This window comes from Schistocerca americana, chromosome 1, assembly GCF_021461395.2.
Source record: "Schistocerca americana isolate TAMUIC-IGC-003095 chromosome 1, iqSchAmer2.1, whole genome shotgun sequence".
Taxonomy (NCBI): Eukaryota; Metazoa; Arthropoda; class Insecta; order Orthoptera; family Acrididae; genus Schistocerca; species Schistocerca americana.
The window spans coordinates 763676404-763696508 of NC_060119.1; the positions used below are offsets into that span (position 1 = coordinate 763676404).

A 20105-nucleotide genomic window follows, 5' to 3' on the forward strand; every position below is an offset into this window, starting at 1 on the left:
ACACTTACGTTTTGGAATTTTTATGATAGTTTTTATATTTATACATTTTATATACATCACTTGAGCCCATAATGTATCCTACATATACTATGACTTACTTAGTATAATTTATTTTCCATTGTTTTTATCATGGCTTTTACTATATACTTCACTCATTTGGCTTACCTACTATTACCTTGTTGCCAATTAAGACACATATTTTTACTAGTCTGTGAGGTTCAGACTTATTTCTTCCCATTTGTTTAGTTGCTTCCCTTCTTAGCCATCTTTCCATATCATCATTCCTTTGTATAATGTATGGTGCTCAACCTAATCATCTCTGTGTGTCATTTTTAATGCCTACATCACTACATCCACATTTTAGACTTGTGATGGTTTCTTATATATTTCATTTTATTTTTGTCACTCAAGTCTGTAATGTATCATAAACATGATGATTTACTTAGTATGGTTTTACATTACCATTCATTTTTATCACTGTTGTCACTGGTTTTATCCCTTGTTCATTCATTTTACCTATGTACTTTTGCCTTGTTGCCTAAAAACATCTCATATTGTCATATGCTTGAGAGTTATTTAGTCTATTGGTGTACCACAGCTCATTCACATTCTCTTATGTCCTTAATGAAGTATTGTAAATGCTTGGATCAGTCATTCCAGATTTTCTGTATCATCGCTGACAGTGTCAGTTTACTTGCTTGTAGACCATTGGCATCTGCATCACACTGTACTTACAGGCCTCTGGCGTGGCCTTCCATGCAGTAGTTCCTACCCTGCAGCTACCAAGCGGTGGACAGTGTGAGAACTATAATTGTTCTCTTGTTCTGTTTACTTCTTCCCACCTGCATGGACATTACATTTTAGATCAGTTTCATTGTTGCCCCTCCCTCCCCTGTTTTTCTTTTCTCTAGTTCCACCATGAAAATGCAATGACAGGAACTCTTGCACTGACTGGTCCAACCACATGTTATGTATTACCAAATACTGTAAGTAAGTTGGCTTGTTTCAGCAGTCTGCTCTTTTGGTTTTTACACATACTTTGCATTATACTTCTTTCTTGCTCTCCTTTGTATGTTACGGTTTGACAGTTCCATACATCTGAACTTGTGATTTTAAACCTGGTTGTGGTTTTAATAAATATTAGTACATCTGAAGCAGATTTCTCTAATTAATTACTTAAAACCCAGTTCGGGGAATCCATGAAGATGCTCAACATGTTTTGATAACTGCAAAGGTTCAAGAAGCTGATGATGAGAACTGTTGTTTTTAACATGAGATTTCGTGCTAAAATGTGCAGCATTGATCAGAACTGAATTTTTCCTGTCTATTGTGTCCTGAAAAAATGAAACAACATTCGTCTGAGAAAGTATGTTCAACAGCATAAAAAGTCATTGATGACTCGGCACACAATAATCTCCAGATAATACAGACACATTGTTTTCAGAACTGATATGTAATTAAGGAAAGGAACTGAAAACAATACGAGAGTCTAATACACTTCCCTCTCATACAACAAGGAAAATTTACTGGCTTCTCTGTTAGAACTGTTCCAAGTAATCTTACTGGTCCTCTCAAATTATGCTGAAAAATATTATTACAGTGTGATCATGCCTGTAGCCATTTCAGACATGTTACCAGATTGAATACTAAGGCCAGTTATTCCCTTGTGAGAACATATGAAGTCAACAGATTATGAGACTCAAGTGTACACAGAGGGAGAATGTGCAGCAAGAGCTGTGACAGCTAGGGTGTAAATCCAGAAGTAAATTTTTGGTTTCAAGACATGTGGAGTTGCTTAACTAAATCATGGACCTCTTTTTTGAACTGTAAATGAAAAATAAAATATGTTAGTTTACAGCTTTAGCATAAAATCAAAATGAAAATATTTTTATGAATAATTTCAGTTTTCATTTTGTAATGTGAAAGAGCCTATCTCAGGTTTTACATAAATTATACTAAACACAGTACCAACAAAGGTACTTCAACTTGTCTGTAAGATCTCACTGTCATCTTCACACTGAAATTAAATTATGCTAGATTGGTCAAAGATTTATTCCTTCCCCTGATCCCTACAGGTGAAACACTTTTGCCACTGACCACTCTGTCCAAAAGATAACGTCGAACCATGCCTCACCAAGTTCATGCCATCATTCAACTGTAATCTTCTCCCACTTCCATTCTCTTCATTATCTTCCAGAACCTCCTACCTCAGGCCTGGTCTTACTCTTCTTTTCTAGACAGTTTCCCAAGAACACAAATCTCTTGGCAGAGGAAAGAGACAGCCTCCCCTCTCTTAAAAAATGCCTGATTTAATCATCCCCCTGTAAACGGAAGCTACGTCACTTGTTATGATGAACTACAATGTTTACCTGTCAGAAGATATCTGCCAACTATCTGATACTTTCATGTACAAGCTCTGCCACAGTGATTCCTTCCCAGAAGTCCAGAATAACCTTCAATGCCTACCCAATTGCCTAGGCCCTTATCAGAACTTTTTCCCCAAATCTCTCACCCCTCCTCACCCCAACCAATTACATGCCAACTTTCCACATGCTACTCAAAATCCATAATCTATCCATTCTGGATGTCCATTTGTAATTGGTTAGTGTAGCCCCCATGAAAAGAATCTCTATTATAGCTGATCAACACCTCCATTGCCTGCAGCCTAATTTCCTATACAAAAAAACATGACACACTTCGTCATCTGCACATCAATCATATTCCATCGCCATCTAGACCCTTGTAGTGATTGCTGATACCACTCCCTATACAGTAATATTCCTCATGCTGCTAGCTTTGCAACAAGCAAATACTACTACTCCCAACATCTTATCAGCTTCAAACCACCATCTTGCCCAGTTACTGGGCAATTCAAAATGAACACAGCAAGTACAAATGGCTATAACTATTTCATGCACAGTGATAAACTGATGAGAATTACAGGGAATAAACAAGAAAGTTCAGTTTTTTTATAGTTTTTTAAATATATATTATGAGTAATCTATATGAATCTCTTGGTCACGTGAACAACATCCAAGTGATGATCCATTTCACACCATACACTCTAAAGCATATGTGGAGTTATAAATATGTGTACATTGCAAGTGCATATTTTGAATCCTGGAATTGTTTTTGGCAAGGGAGGTGCACACATATGGTCTTTCACATGACCCCAATTAAGAGAAATCCATAGATGCCAGGTCCAGAGATCTATGTGGTCAAGGGCAAAACACAGCGCTGTCATGTCCAGTACAATTTCTTCAGTTATCTGGAACATGCTGATTTAAAAATATGCAAACTTCTTATTCCAATGTGGAGGTACTTCATCTTGCTGAAAGGTGCCCACAAACAGATCTTCTGCACCATATCCATACATGCCCCTAGTTCTCCAACTACCCCTGTGAACCAGTTGCAGAGGAGAATCCCTCCATTAGCCAATATCACCACTCCCCCTTTTCCCTCCTCCTGGTACAACTTACTAACATCCTTTGACTACCTTCCAGGGCATCTCCTTAAAAGAGGAACAGATACAGAAATAGTCGCCACTAAAATGTGACCAAAAACCCATCTGAATGCCACCACCTTCCCCACCAGTGGCTGAGCATGCTATGGAGCACCAAATGCTTGACTTAAACACTTACAATGTGTTATTTCAATCTCTAATTGCCCTGCCCCACATCCACCTCCACTCTGGCCTCATTATCCTTGCTTCATTCCATTAATCTCCACCCACATTGTTCTCTCTGCACCTTCATCTTCCTTTGTTCTATCATGATGCCCCTCCCTCCATTTCACCATGTGTGTGTTACATGTTACTTTACCAGCTTGTACCAGGACAGACTTTCTGTTCTTACATTCCTATGATACCTTAGTGTGTGTGTGTGTGTGTGTGTGTGTGTGTGTGTGTGTGTGTGTGTGTGTTTGTTTCAGTTAGTTAGTTATGAGGAAATTCATTGTCTGATGGTTTAGTGTCAATTTCAGTCTCATTTATGTGTCTGTTCACCACTCATTGTCCCCAGTATATAGTGTGTGGTTACCTTAATAGTTTCCATTATTTGTGCATAAAAATGTAGTTTGAAGGATAATTGTTATTTGTTTATAATGTGTTCTTGTTTGGTTGCATTTATCCTTACATTTACATTGTACTTATCCTTGCATAATTTTTTTTGTACTTCTGTACATTGATTTCTCGTTTATAGTGTCAACTGCAGATGTTCAGCCACATAGAACAAACCAGGAAATTCTTCCAACAGAGCCAAGAAAACAGAGTAGGGTACACACAATGAAGTGTGGATCTAAAACTGTGACTACTAGTACTGCAACTAAACTAACTGAATGTATGTCACAGTTCAAAAAAGCATAAAGCTTTAACCTGTTTTCCATTTTGACTTCAATCTCTTCACAGCATTTCTTACCTTTCTTTCAGATGTCAACTGTTCCTTTAACAGCAGACATGACTGCCATGTACACACATGTATCTACACATCGAAGCGTTTAATTTACACCATGAGTATATCTGCATTCATGCCTTAGTTTCAAAGCAAAATATACTCGAGACCTGTGTGAGAGAGGTGTGTTTCTACTGAAATATAAAATTCACCAAAACATACCTCAGTTCTTTCTCCTTCTGTCATATAGGATAAAACTTATAATTCTATAACATATCACATGAACTTGTCATTTGATTACTTGTTAGGGCAGTAACAGATTCACTGAATGCAGTATACCAAGATTCACTTATCTGCAACTACTTACTATGTGTTAAGCATGCATGTAAGCCATGGTGAGAAAGGTGATTGTTTCTGATTGTTCAAGATATTTTTAAATATTGACAAAACAAACTCTTGCATTACATATAAATATTATGAACATGATAATTCTTCTGGTCTTCAAAATGAATAAAATGGATTATTTTTAGGGTTGTTATAAACAACTGTGTTTGAAATGCTTAGGTTATTACCTGCAGCACATTAAATTTTTGTATAAGCCTTTGAATCTCAATTAATTAAGCAGAATGCATACATTCAGAAATCAGTGTTTCATATTAGGTGAGTCATTTTAAGCAATTATATTGCTATACTTATTTGGAAAAAAATAGAAGCTAATAAAGTTATTGGTAGTTATGTAAGTAAATGGAATGTAAACATGGGAAAAGAAATAGGACCATGCGTTTGAAGTTACATTTAATACCTTTCTATATCCACAAGTTATAATATAATCTATATTATCATCTTCACATCATATACATATATATATTTATATATATATCGTATGTAGAGAGACTTTATTGCAAGAGACTCAATAAAATACATTCGATCTTTAAAGTGTTGAGCTGTTCCAGGGTTAAGTAACGTATTTAGACACCAATACTGCACAATTTTAATTGCGAAATATCCTGGAGCAGTCCAAAACACAGCCGATACGTTCACCAACTGTGTGAGCTAGCTGTTGACCCAGATTGTCAGATAATTTATCGAGTCTGTGCAATCTGCTGCCGAACTTGCAAGCTCAACAACTTGTTGGTTTTGGGTATAACGACAGGAGAACATAGCACATTGATCTTTAGTATAGATTGTACAGAGCATAATATAATATTAGCTATCAATATAATGCAACAGTGACGTGAGGCTTTTGTCGAATCATTAACATATATGTTCACAAATCAGCTAAAAATGTTTATTGTTCACGAGATAAGCTCCGGAATAGCAACTCGTCAACAACTGAGCCCCATACATCTCTAGCTGATTAGGAACCAGGAGGCTTGACATCCGTTTCCGGAACGGACCAAGACACCCATAAAATTTAGAATTTTCATTATATTAGCATGTAAAATATGAAATGAATAAAGAACAGACAGACACGCACGGTTTGACATTGAGCTTGGAGGAGTCTACAGGGATGTGGGATATTGACTAGATTCTAGCGCAACCTACAAAGCGCCAATAGGGCACCAAGCTGAGTTACCAACTGGTGTTCCATCCAACCAGGTCCTGGCACATTGCTTGCGAAGGACGTCTCAAATACTCTTCACTTTCCTGCAGGCAATCTTCTTTCTCACAAGCAAAACTTCCAGTGTATTCGCTTTTCTTTAACTGTAACTTTATGTGCATATCTGTCAAGGAACCTTTATCTCACGAACTGGTATCTAAAATAGTCTTTCCTCATAGTGTGGAATGATACCAGTAAAGCCCTTTCATGTACCAAACACAGCTCATGAACCACAAACAATATTAATCCAACTACAGAACCTTCTTCAGAAAACCATACATCTTCAGTCACAAAGTAACTTTCTTCTTCACACATCACACATGTCAACAATCTGTACAGATCACATGCCTTTCAGAACACACTGGAGAACAACAGATCAGTACGACATCATCTGGAACTACATATCTGTGTTTGTCCATTGGCAGCATATGCTCAGAGATTCTGGATGGATTCTAAAAATATTTTGTCAAATCTGGGGAGCCCCACTCTTGGGGTAATTAAGGTAAGCTCACGAGTATACCTTAAATTTAGGGATGAATGTGAGCCATCCTCTTCAATGTCATATCAAGTATGTGATAGTGTGAGGTAGTAACCAACCACACATTATTCTGTCTGTAATGTTGTACATGGAATGTATTGCAGAGAAATGTAGGAAGCATAACTGGCATACCTCTGGAAATGCTCTCAGAATATAATGGCCACTCTCATTTTCATTTTTGCAGGCAAATATTCAAAGTATGCATGTCTTATCTCTGTACAGAAAAAATACAATCCATTACACACCAATTAACAAAGAGCATCATTTTTACAACCATCTTTATGCTTCCTTTCTCATCCTAGTTTATCGCCGTTGGTCTTCGGTTGACCTGACTAGAAATGTTTGCATGATTGTAAGTCTGAAGTTTTTTTAGCAGAAATTCAGCAATGTCCATGTTCTACTACAAAACTGCTAATTACTCCAAACTTACATATGCAATTATTATGCGTTAAAATTTACACTCTTTCTGTCACAAGTAGGATCTGATTCCCAGACCTACATTTTATGACTGACAGCAAAATACATTTACACACTGTAGTAATATAACTGTAACAACTGTTCCCAATGTCTTGTTGTGCTCTTACACTGTCCACAACAAATGTAACAGTATCATAACTGTCGCACTGTGCCAAGTCCACTGGTAAAATACCATACTTTAATGTAATATTTGTCATTACAGTATACAATACTAAGAACATAAATGCAAAAATTAAGCGTACATGCAGCCACACACAAGACACTTGTGTAAACCCATGCCCAGTTTTCTCTGCAGTTTTAAAAAGTAGTACACAACAAACACACATGTTTTATGACTAGTGGTAGTTTGCCCTGTGGACTGTTTAATATGCCCAAGTATTCATTTAATACTGAATGGAGAAGCAGTTAGCTTCTTTCTCTTAGTGGGAGTATGGGCAACTGACAATCTACCATAGGGCACATTATTAAATGATGGGGAAATGAGATCTATCTTAACCTATTTAGTGTCAACCACATGGGAAAAATAAATTACAGCAAAAATTATTTCTGAACATTAAAACCAATCTGCATTGGTTAACAGTTCTTTCACATTTACATTAAAAAATATGTCTTTCCATAGTTCACTGCGCCACTGCTTGTATGCTGTGATTCATGAGAACTATGGAATTTATTTAGGCTCCTTTAGCAATTGCTCACAACACATTCATTCAATGTGGAATGGGGTACATTTTTTCCTATACATTTTTTATAAAAAAGGCTACAATTTAATGATATTCACAAAGTATAAAAGATTAATTACAATGTCACACTCTTCATACAGCAGTGTTGTTGTGATTTGCTGATGAGTCCGCTGGCAGCACGAACTGTGACCCTGGAGACACCAGCATTAGTGGCTCTGTGTTGCGGCGTTTCATCTTTCCCTTCATCTTCTTCAACATTGTAGCCTAGCAGAGGATTTAGGAATGAAAGGAATGGGAGGAGCAAACAAAGCAGTGCAAAGGAAAGAGAAGAAACTGATGTCAATAATCAAAAGTGGACCACATTCTCACATAAACATTTTGTGAGTAATTATATTTTGATGCAAGACAAAAAAAGAAGCAGAATTAGATTAGTAAGCAAGAAAGCATAACATGAAAAAGAAAAAAAGTGAGAGGAGTCTGAATTACAACAGCAATTAACCCAGTGAAGTGTGAAAGTGTGTGAAGCTTGGAAGTTCCTCTCACATATTTGTAAGGAAAAAGGGGAGTACACATAGACCATAACTCGGAATGCAGTCTGAGAACTTTTAAAACTGAAACATGAATACAACACAGGCATTATTTCATGCATATCCATGACTTAACTCCATTCTCAAACTAGATTAACAGTGACTCATAATGGAACACATGCATACACAAATGGTAAATGTTATAAGAAAATGATTGATCGAAATATCTTTTAAGCAACATTAAAGAAAATATTTAGACAGGATGAGATACAGCTCCCAGACTGCATAGGTTTCTCTACTCTGAGGCTGCTGAGAATGGATTTATTCATCACTGCTCTTGCCCCCCTCCCCATTTGCTGGCAGGATAGAGGGTTCAGTGTTTCGCCGCTTGATCTTATTTTTCTTCAACATGGTTGCCTGCAGTCAAGAGGAACGTGGGTTTATTAGTCGAGGAGTGGGTTAAAAGCCAACTGTGAGATACTACATACAACATGCAAATCTTATTGAGAGATACAGACAGAAAATTTTTAAATGAATTACTAATCTATCAAAAATCGCCTTTCTAGTAATAGAGAGCTATAACATTTATACAGAAAATAAAGCTAAGACAGCAAGTTTTAAATAAAATTTAGATATAGATAACACTATTATGGATGTTAATAAGTGTTTGGCTTTTCTTCTCTCATGTATTTCGAAACTACCAATGAATTTTGTGTCACCTACATGTACTGACTGGTTTAATTGCAAACAGCTTTTGAAGTTATAACCTTTTCTGGAAGTCTCGCATGAACATGGCAAAATTCACTATAAACTTCACAATCATAACTTTTTTACAAGAGATGAAATTTGAAAATGTGTGGTGAAAGTGTGATTTCATTAAATTCACCATATTGCTACATGCAAGAAGACTTTATCTGGACAATACTGTGGTATACTAACACTAGTGAGAAAAGGCACAAGAAATGAAAAGGATAGTAACACTGAAAATGTGGTCCTGAAGACCATTAATTTATAGCAGTAACCAAGCATGAAAAAAATTTCAGTACAAAGATATTGCCAAAAATTACCCCAATAATATTTAGAAGTGAGAAAGTGATACATACTTTGACATCCATTAAGTTGTAAGAATGTCTGATAAAATGTTTTTAAAATTTTTAATGTTTATGAATACACCGATGTGAACAAAAGAACTGACACAAGAAAATGGAATAAAAAGTTGTCAGCATAAATTTCTTCATTATAGTAGTTAAAAGGAAAAGAAGAAAACTGCAGAGGTGGTACACATTTCAGTGATATGGAAAGATCACCAATTCCACAATTACTGAAGAACATCTACTGGAGAGACTACACAAATGACTTCATGCTCCCCAATACACAACAGTTCATCCAGTCAGCAATTGCTTAATCTATGACAATTACTTTTTCATACAGTCTGTAATTTTTTCACTACATTTCTGTAAATTCTCATTTTATCCTTCTTTCACTTCATTTTCATACCATTAGCTTAATAAAGCTCCCCACTCACACATTATCTGGACTGGATTTGCTCTGCAAGAAAACAGTAAGCGGTCTTCTGTTCTCTTCATTATCTTCTGCCTTTACAGTTAGCTACCTCCTCTTGCACTATTAATTATCAAGTAAACATTAATTTTCATTTCTATCTGTCAGTTGCATTCATTGCATCAAATTCATTACCTAGACCTTGTTTGTTAAGAGACCAGAAGAGAATTACGCCCCTATCCTTTGCAAACTGTTCCATCCTTCTACAGCTCCTTTTGTCTGTTTCTACTGTTTAGTTTTCAAAGCGCATTTGGTTTCAAAAACTCTGAATTCAACTTCTTTTTCTTTTCCCCCCTCCTATGCAATTTTTAAAGCATTACAACAAGCAATACATTTTATCAACATCATCACATTTCTTACTGATCAAAACCAAATAATGCGCAAATCCAAATTAAATCACGTGATGAAACAAATAAAACTTGACACAGTAGAGTGATTATTTGGAATGACACAATAAGAAAGAGAGTGGGAGAGGGGGGGATGACAATGGAAGATGACAACTATATAATCAATGGTATTCACAAACTTATCAGAATGCCTGATGCCTACCTACAATATACCTATTTCCTTTGATTCAATAAATATCTTTTGGCCCTTCATTCTCAGTGGTGTAGATGTCTCTTTATTCATTATTTCCATTCCTCACCCAAAGAAAGAAACTTGAATGTCTTGATTAACGTTGTTTCTGGGTCAGTACTTGTTTTGAAAAATTGAGATCAGTTGTGAGCAGCTATAACTACACAGACAGAGAAAAAAAAATTGCAACACCAAGTAGGAGTTATGCACATAAGCAAAAGTTGGTAGGCATGTTTCTACATCTGAAAGATGATGTCTATTCTAATTTCACGGCAGTCGCATAAAAGTGGAGCTAGTGGCGTCACTATGAGAAAGCAAATCAGGTTTGCTTTAAATACATACTGTAATGGTGTTGAGCATTAGTTGCCTTTGCGATTGGACATGGTGAGCTGTTGTTACTCAAGAATGGCTTTAAGGTGACAAAGACCCCATTATCAACACCTCACTGAGTTTGAATAAGGTCATGTTACAGGACTATGAGAAGCTGGATGTACCTTCTGCGATACAACAGAAAAACTTCGCAGGAATGTAGCCACTTTACATGACTGGCAGTGGTGGTCATGAGACTGGGCTGAAAGAAAACTGAACTCTGGATAGCCATGTTGCACTAATGAGAGAGAAGACGATCAAGGATAACTCCATGCCAGATGCCCTAGAGCATGCATTCCACTGACCCCAAACCACCCCCATTTGGGACTTCAGTGGTGTCAAGCAAGAGCTCACTGAAAGGCAGGGTGGCGGTCAGTTGTGTTTTCTGAAGAAAGCCGCTTCTGCCTCGGTACCAGTGATGGCCATGTGTTGGTCAGAGGGAAGCCAGTTGAGGCCTGTAACTCAGAACGAATCCAGCTGAGGGCATGCAACCAACCTGTCTGCATCCTAGACGAACTGGACCTACACCTGGAGTTATGATCTGGGGTGCAATTTCATATGAGAGCAGAAGCACTCTCGTGGTTATCCCATACAGACTGACTACAAATCTGTTTGTCAATCTACTGATTCGACCTGTTGTGGTACCATTCATGAACAGCATTTTAGGGGGTGTTTTCCAACAGGATAACACTTGTCTATATATCACTGCTGTAACCCAAGATGCTCTACATAGTGTTGAAATGTTATCTTAGCATGCTCGATCACCAGATCTGTCTCCAGTTAAGCACAGTCTCTTGGGTGAAAGGGAAAATTTTTAACATGAAACGTAGGGAATAATGTACACTCCTGGAAATTGAAATAAGAACACCGTGAATTCATTGTCCCAGGAAGGGGAAACTTTATTGACACATTCCTGGGGTCAGATGCATCACATGATCACACTGACAGAACCACAGGCACATAGACACAGGCAACAGAGCATGCACAATGTCGGCACTAGTACAGTGTATATCCACCTTTCGCAGCAATGCAGGCTGCTATTCTCCCATGGAGACGATCGTAGAGATGCTGGATGTAGTCCTGTGGAACGGCTTGCCATGCCATTTCCACCTGGCGCCTCAGTTGGACCAGCGTTCGTGCTGGACGTGCAGACCGCGTGAGACGACGCTTCATCCAGTCCCAAACATGCTCAATGGGGGACAGATCCGGAGATCTTGCTGGCCAGGGTAGTTGACTTACACCTTCTAGAGCACGTTGGGTGGCACGGGATACATGCGGACGTGCATTGTCCTGTTGGAACAGCAAGTTCCCTTGCCGGTCTAGGAATGGTAGAACGATGAGTTCGATGACGGTTTGGATGTACCGTGCACTATTCAGTGTCCCCTCGACGATCACCAGTGGTGTACGGCCAGTGTAGGAGATCGCTCCCCACACCATGATGCCGGGTGTTGGCCCTGTGTGCCTCGGTCGTATGCAGTCCTGATTGTGGCACTCACCTGCATGGCGCCAAACACGCATACGACCATCATTGGCACCAAGGCAGAAGCGACTCTCATCGCTGAAGACGACACGTCTCCATTCGTCCCTCCATTCACGCCTGTCGCGACACCACTGGAGGCGGGCTGCACGATGTTGGGGCGTGAGCGGAAGATGGCCTAACGGTGTGTGGGACCGTAGCCCAGCTTCATGGAGACGGTTGCGAATGGTCCTCGCCGATACCCCAGGAGCAACAGTGTCCCTAATTTTCTGGGAAGTGGCGGTGCGGTCCCCTACGGCACTGCGTAGGATCCTACGGTCTTGGCGTGCATCCGTGTGTCGCTGCGGTCCGGTCCCAGGTCGACGGGCACGTGCACCTTCCCCGACCACTGGCGACAACATCGATGTACTGTGGAGACCTCACGCCCCACGTGTTGAGCAATTCGGCGGTACGTCCACCCGGCCTCCCGCATGCCCACTATACGCCCTCGCTCAAAGTCCGTCAACTGCACATACGGTTCACGTCCACGCTGTCGCGGCATGCTACCAGTGTTAAAGACTGCGATGGAGCTCCGTATGCCACGGCAAACTGGCTGACACTGACGGCGGCGGTGCACAAATGCTGCGCAGCTAGCGCCATTCGACGGCCAACACCGCGGTTCCTGGTGTGTCTGCTGTGCCGTGCGTGTGATCATTGCTTGTACAGCCCTCTCGCAGTGTCCGGAGCAAGTATGGTGGTTCTGACACACCGGTGTCAATGTGTTCTTTTTTCCATTTCCAGGAGTGTATAATGTATGTAACTACTTTGGTCCTTATTTTATGAGTTTTGCCCCAAATAAGTGACTTATTAGTAATCACCTCATACACAATCCTCTATAATCTCTGCAAATTTTGTTATTTTAATACTGTAATTAAATTTAAATATGTATGCCAGCTAGCTGTAAGTGTAGTGTTAGCTGCTGCAAACAGAAGTTGTGCTTTGCTGGTGCTCCACAATTTTCAAAACTTTGACTGTGGTAAATTGATGTTATGGTGCTCACCTTTGGCATCCTAGTGTAGAAGGTGTAACAAACTAAACTACTTAAAAAATTCTGTGATCTGCACATTTATTTGCATATATAAGCCAACTTCCAAATTATCACTTATGGGAGACCAGGTGTGCCAGATATGTCAGGTTCTAAATTCTGGATGCTAACTAACATTCTACTGTCTGTGTGATTTTCACATAACCTTTCACTGATTGTGTCAATACTTGTGTATTTCATGATATATTCTGTTTTTCCAAACATTTAAGAGTCCAGAGAGCTCATACTTTATTGTCAGTTGTGAACTTAATTTGTGGTTTTTGGAAACTTTTGGTCATAGTATCCTTTGTCAAAACCAATTGTTCCCTAATGTCGTTAGAGTGGAACCTTGCATAGTGATCATAATTCGTCCCAGATTCTTACTCATAGTATGAAATACTAGTTAAGCAAAACAATTTATCCCACATAAATTAATTTAAAATATGATAATACATTCCATGCAGAAAAGGTACTAAAAGTTTTATCTTATTCACGCTATTTATTCAAAGAAAATTATACATACAGTATTATGTACTTTATTATTCATGATACATAACTAATTCTTTTCACAACAAAACTATATACAGTGATTTGTTTCTGCCAATGCTTCAACACTTGGCAAAACTGCAACACAGCATTATCCTCAAGTAAATTTGTAGTGCAAGTAGCCACTGCTTTATTGGGGTGATGATTTTCAATGTGTGATGCAACAGATTCCCATGTTTTCAGCATTTCTCTTATTGCCCCAGCAGATTGCTGCTTTGCTGTTGCCACTTCCTCCTCCTCCTCCTCCTCCTCCTCCTCTTCTCAAGAACTCCTCTCCAAAACTTCCTGCTGTGAAACATTCCGCAACTCCATAAGCTCTTTGGCGGTCATTTCTTGGATGTGATCTTCCACAAGCTCACATTGATATCTTTGTTATCCACTTCTAGTGCCATGCTCTTGGGGAGAGACACAGTCTCACTGACTACACACTTCACTGACTCAAATGGTTCAGAGCCACATTCGACAACACACTCTGAACAAAGCTTCTTCCAAGTAGAAGTGAGAGTTCTCTTGGTAATCCCTTCCTATGCCTGGTCGATCATCTTGATGCAGGTAAGACAACGCACTCCGAACAAAGCTTCTTCAGAGTAGAAGTGAGAGTTCTCTTGGTAATCCCTTCCTATGCCTTGTCGATCATCTTGACGCGGGCAATGATGTTGAAGTTATATTTCCAAAACTCTCGAAGAGTGAGACTGGTAGCTTCAGTCAACTCAAAGCAATGCTCCAAGAGTGCTTTAGTACAGAGCTTCTTAAAGTTAGAATTAAACTGGTGGTCCATAGGCTGGAGCAACAGAGTGGTGCAGGGAGGCAGAAATTGGATCTTGATGAATTGAAATTTTTCAAGTAGGTGGTCTTATAGGCCTGGAGAATGGGCTGGAGCGTTGTCCAAACAAGCAAGACATTGACTGGCAGATTTATTTCAAGCAAATATATTTTTTACCTAAGGATCAAACACTTCAATGATCCAATCAAAAAGAAGAACACGTGTCACTCAAGCCTTGTTGTTGGACTTCCACATCACATTTAACCTGCTCTTCTGCACTTTACACTTCTTGGAGGCTCATGGAGTTTCTGAATGGTAAACAAGTAGCGGTTTGTGGTGACAAAGGTGGTCGGGTGGCTGGCAGCTGCAATCAGCTGACTGCATGCATATCTCAATGAGATTCGCGTGCCGGCCGCAAGGAGTGCTGACATGTGCTTACTCCTTGCTGTGGCACGTGAGCGTTCCATGACATTTAAGCGATGTTCTAACTTATAATTGTTCCATTGTTGATTTCACCGAACATTTCTGGGGAGTTCTACCCAAGTTTGCTGTAACATTCCATTGGTTATTATTGTGTAATCACTGCCTATTTTATGTGTTCTTTCCTGAGTGATCTTCAATAAAAACATGATAAACATAGAAGACGTACTTCTTCCACAATAAGAACTTGATAGTTAGTTGTGAGCCTAACGCACAGTGCGAATGCGATATCTGTGGACCCCGATATAATTGTGGCTAAGAAGACGATTCATCAGGACCAAGAAAGTAACATTTGTTAGCAGAAACATTACAGATACACCAGTAACTCCTACAATTTCAAGACTGGCAGTACAATTACCAACATTATGGCCTCACAACCTCGAATTATGCATTATAGTTCACACAAGTTGAGGCGAGTTTTCTTTGTGCAGGTGTGACGTCGGATTCCACCAAGTTTGCACTGGTAGTGAGCCATTAAACCATCGATACACTGCTGAAGTACAGGATATTATATCTCTGCCACTCAATACAGAGGCCTACACGAAACTCAAGACCGAGTTAAATCGACGCGTATCCGCAGGCAGGTTCTAACACAGGAGGACATTGGAGACAAAAAATGATCACAGTACCTCCATCACCTGAGGAGCAAAGTCAATGCAGGCATGATCCCAGACACGCTACTTCATACATTATGGAGCAGTAGACTGCCCGCCCATGTGAAAGCCATAGTTGCGTCACAAACCGATATGCTGCTTGATGCCGTAGCCGATCTTGCCGACCATATTCAAGACGCAATTGTGCCTGCTTCCTATTCTGATCCGTCGACGGCATGTTCCAGTGCTTCGATGAGAACTAAACCTGACTACAATAGTCTTGTGAATAAAGTGGAAACACTTAACAAACAGATGAACGAGAACTTATTAAGCAAGGTCGACGCCCCTCAGTAGACGGATGAACTGCTCACCAACCAGAACATTAAAGGACAGTTCCAACGGAGATCCTAAGCTGCTCTTCATCGCACACCTCTGGTGACGCACCGCCTACTAACGTATGTTGGTATCACCAGCGATATGAAGAACATGCACACAAATGTAATCTGTCTTGTGCATATACCAGCAACAAACATCACACAAACGTAAATGCACTGGGCAGATCTTCTGTACGTCTGTTCGTAACTGACCACAAGACAGGCAGAAAGTTTTTGATGAACACCGGATCCGACTTCAGCATTCTACCATGTGATAAGCTACATAAATACCGTCTGGCCACCACATTTCAACTGTCGGCTAATAATTCTGCAATCACGACTTATGGAGTACAGCATTTGGAACTAGACCTTGGACTGAGATGTTCTTTGGTGTGGAACTTCACAGTCGCAGCTGTGATGAAGTCTATCATTGGTGCAGACCTCTTGGCGCATAACTGCCTGATGCCTGACGTTTCCAATGCTTCCGTTGTTGATTTCACAGAACGTTTCTGGGGAGTTCTACCAAGTCTGCTGTAACATTCCATTGGTTATTATTGTGTAATCACTGCCTATGTTATGTGTTCTTTCCTGAGTGATCTTCAATAAAAACATGATAAACACAGAAGACATACTTCTTCCACAATAAGAACACGATAGTTTGTTGCGAACCTAACGCACAGTGGGAACGCGATAGGTTAATTTTCAAATCACAGGTTGCATTGATACAGAATAGCAGTGTGAGACAGTCTTTCACTGGCTTGTGACCACACAATGTATTCTCCTCTGCCACTATAAAGGTACATTTCAGCATCTTTTACCAGAACAGACCCATCTCGTAACAATTAAAACACTGTTGTGGCAGATAACCCTCAGAATCTACAAGCATCTTGAAATTGCTGATAATGTTCTCTACTGCCTTTGTGCCAGAGTTGTCTGCTTCACCATGCCTCACTATCCTGTGGATGCTGGGTCTTCTCTTAAACTTCTTAAGCATCGCACAGCTTCCCTTAAACAGTTCTCTGGCCTCTGATGATCCTAGCATCTTCTTAACGAGGTCAGTGAAAATCATTCTCACCTTCTCACAAATGATGTTCTCATTAACAGTGTCACCTTTAAATTGCTTTTCATTTATCCATATAAAGAACAACCTTTCGACATCATCCAGAATACGAAACGATTGTTTAGATACTCTTGTCACTCCCTTTGAAGAATCTATCTCCTCAATCTTGTCCTTGTTCTTGAGGATAGTGCACATAGTTGATATAGGCCAGTTTTATGTGGATGCTATATCAGCGACACTCACACCACGTTTGTGTTTTTCAATGATTTTACATTCCATTTCTACGGTAAGTTTCTTTCTCTTATAGTTGTCTTCCTGTGGCTTTATTTTTGGGGAGATTTCTATGAAGAGTATTAAAATTTGCACACAAAAACATTGTGCGAACACAAGTTCAGAAAAATGTGTTAGCAGAAGGGCACTAAACCCAGACAGCAGTACTAAAGACATTGTTCATGTGCCACTGCGGACAATGAAAGGTTCTCGTATTGTTGAACGTTTATCCCACCTTGTGTGAACGACTGGTGACTTCACACTGAGTCGTCGTCACTTGTTATGTGAAATGTCACTCGTTAACGGTAATTTTTTTACAATTTGTTTTACTCATTATGCAAACTGTGTATTATGGGAGGAGTTTGTTAAGCAAGGTTCCAGTGTATATATTTATGCGAAATTTTGAAAATTGTGAGTATTGTGCATAACCTATTTCCTAGTACACCAGTGTTTATGATTTACAGTTACTGTAAATAACTAACGTGTCATGTCACATTAGTTTTCTCTTTTAAATACAGGAGCATATATATTCTCTGAAATTATTGTAAATTAATGGTATTGTCAGATTTGTTAATGACTGTAACCTGAAAAATGTTTCAAAGAAACAGTAAGTTTTGTACCAAGTTTTTCTGTTGTCATAATACATAATAATGGTTCCCCTTTATGGAAATGGCAGAAAGATACGGGAAAGAGCACCATGAGCTTGGAGGCCTCATTCAACATGTCGAAGAGGCAATTCTGGCAGGCACTGAGAGAACAGAGTGTAACCAACTGTATATTGTAGCATTTACAGGAACAAATGACACCTGTCATCTGGGCTCTGAGATCATACTTGGATCATTCCAGCAACCGGCAGTGACAGTTGCGAAGACCAGCCTTGCTCATGGGGTTTCAATGAGGCCCACAATCTGCAGCATTGTCCTCAGAAATAATTGTGGCCCCTGCTTTTGAGTCAAGTGGAAGGCTTGAAGCACTGACGATGAATGTTCTATGCAAGCTTGGCTATGTTCTGTGCAAGCTTGGCGATGCAGCTTGAGAACTGTAGGTCCTCCTAAATGATGCAGGTGTGCACTCCACACCAGAGACTGCTGCCCAGGTAATGCTGTCTGTGGGGTGCACACAAGAGCTCTTAGGTTAGGTGGTTCTCCATCCAGATAATGATAGCAGTAGGAGACCTGGAAATATCGATGTACTAGCCAAAGGAATGCCATCCACAGGCAGGAGTGATTAACTGCTGAAGTATTTACAATGAAGTGTCAGAGTTCAAAGTGCTCCTAAAAGCCAGGGAAGCTCACATAATACTAGATACAGAAAGATGATTAAAACATGAAGTTGACACCAGTGAGATATTTGTGGAAAATTTAAGCAGATATTGAAAGTATAGCTTACTTAGAAATGGAGGTGCTCTATTTGTATCAGTAGACAAGAAACTCATATCTACTGAGACAGAAATTGGAGCTGCCTGTGAAACTATTTGTGCAAAACTCAAGTTGGTATTAGATCTGGGCAGAAAATTCTAGTTGATTCCTCCTATTGATCACCGGACTCACCACCTGATGTAACTGAAAACTATAGAGAAAACCTCAGTTCACTAGTTCCAGAATCACACTGTAATCACTGGAGAAACTTTAATCATCCAACAATCAACTAGGATAACAACATTTTGTTAGTGGTTGGTATGGCAAGACATACTGTGAAACACTGCTGATTGCCTTCTCTGAAAACTATCTAAAACAGATGGTTTGGAACCCCATTCATGATGAAAATATATTAAGATATAATAACATCAAATATACTTTACTTTATTGAGGATGTCCACATGAAAACTGGTATCAGTGACCATGAAGTAGTTGTAGCAACAATGAAAAGCAAAATACAAGGTGCAATTATAGCAAGTAGAAAGATTTATATGTTCAGTAAACTAGATAAAGAAGCAGCTGTGTTGCATCTTAATGGGGAAATGGAAACTTTCAGTTCAAATAGGAGCATGTATAGGAACTATGGCTCAATTTTAAAGGAACAGGCTACTTGATCATGCTTTGGATAGATTTCTACCCAATAGAACAGTTTGTGATGGGAAGGAAACACAGATCATTATGTAACACATGTAAAACACAGCAGAGGGCTATACATAGAAAGATGTCAAATGAAAAACATGTGGTTGTCAACAGAGAAATGCAGGAAACCTTCACCTTCAAGGACTACCTTAGCAAAATATTGATGAAAGATCTTTCGCAAAACCCAAAGAAATTCTGGTCATATGTAAAGGCTATTTAGTTCAGTCACTCATTGATTAGACAGGAACTGAACTGAGGGTAGCAAAGCAAAAGCAGAAATGCTTAACTTCATTTTCAAATGTTCCTTTAAAAAGGAAAAATCCATGAGTATTGCCCCAGTTTAATTCTTGAGCCACTGCAAAATGAGTGAAGTAGATACTAGTGTCAGTGGTGTTGAGAAACAGCTGAAATCATTAAAACTGAGCAAAGCTCCAGGGCCCAAAGGAATCCCTATCAGATTCTACACAGAATTTGTGGCTGAGATAGTCCCTCTTTTAACTATAATCTACTTTTGATCCCTCAAACAAAAACTGTGCCTCATACTTGGAAGAAAGTACAGGTTGCATTTACCTACAAGGAAGATAGCAGAAGTGATCCACAAAACTACTATCCAATATCCTTGACATTCGTTTGTTCTAGAATCTTAGAACATAATGAGATATCTTGAACAGAACGACCTCCTCCATGCCAACCAGCACAGATTCCAA

The 20105-nt window shown here is 39.4% G+C and overlaps 1 protein-coding gene across 8 annotated transcripts in view; it reads right to left on the reverse strand.

Annotated features, from left to right (window-relative positions):
- Positions 1-5166: 5166 nt before the first annotated feature.
- Positions 5167-20105, reverse strand: part of LOC124611756 (diacylglycerol kinase theta) — a 713198-nt gene continuing 698259 nt past the window's right edge. For 5 of the 8 annotated variants that reach the window (XM_047140277.1, XM_047140271.1, XM_047140276.1 and 2 more), the window contains one exon: positions 5167-7947. In XM_047140277.1, the coding sequence (XP_046996233.1) occupies positions 7816-7947 (132 nt within the window). In that variant the 3' untranslated portion in view covers positions 5167-7815. Of the gene's footprint in view, positions 8628-20105 lie in introns of all 8 variants that reach the window. The other 3 variants (XM_047140278.1, XM_047140275.1, XM_047140273.1) reach the window with 1 other exon arrangement.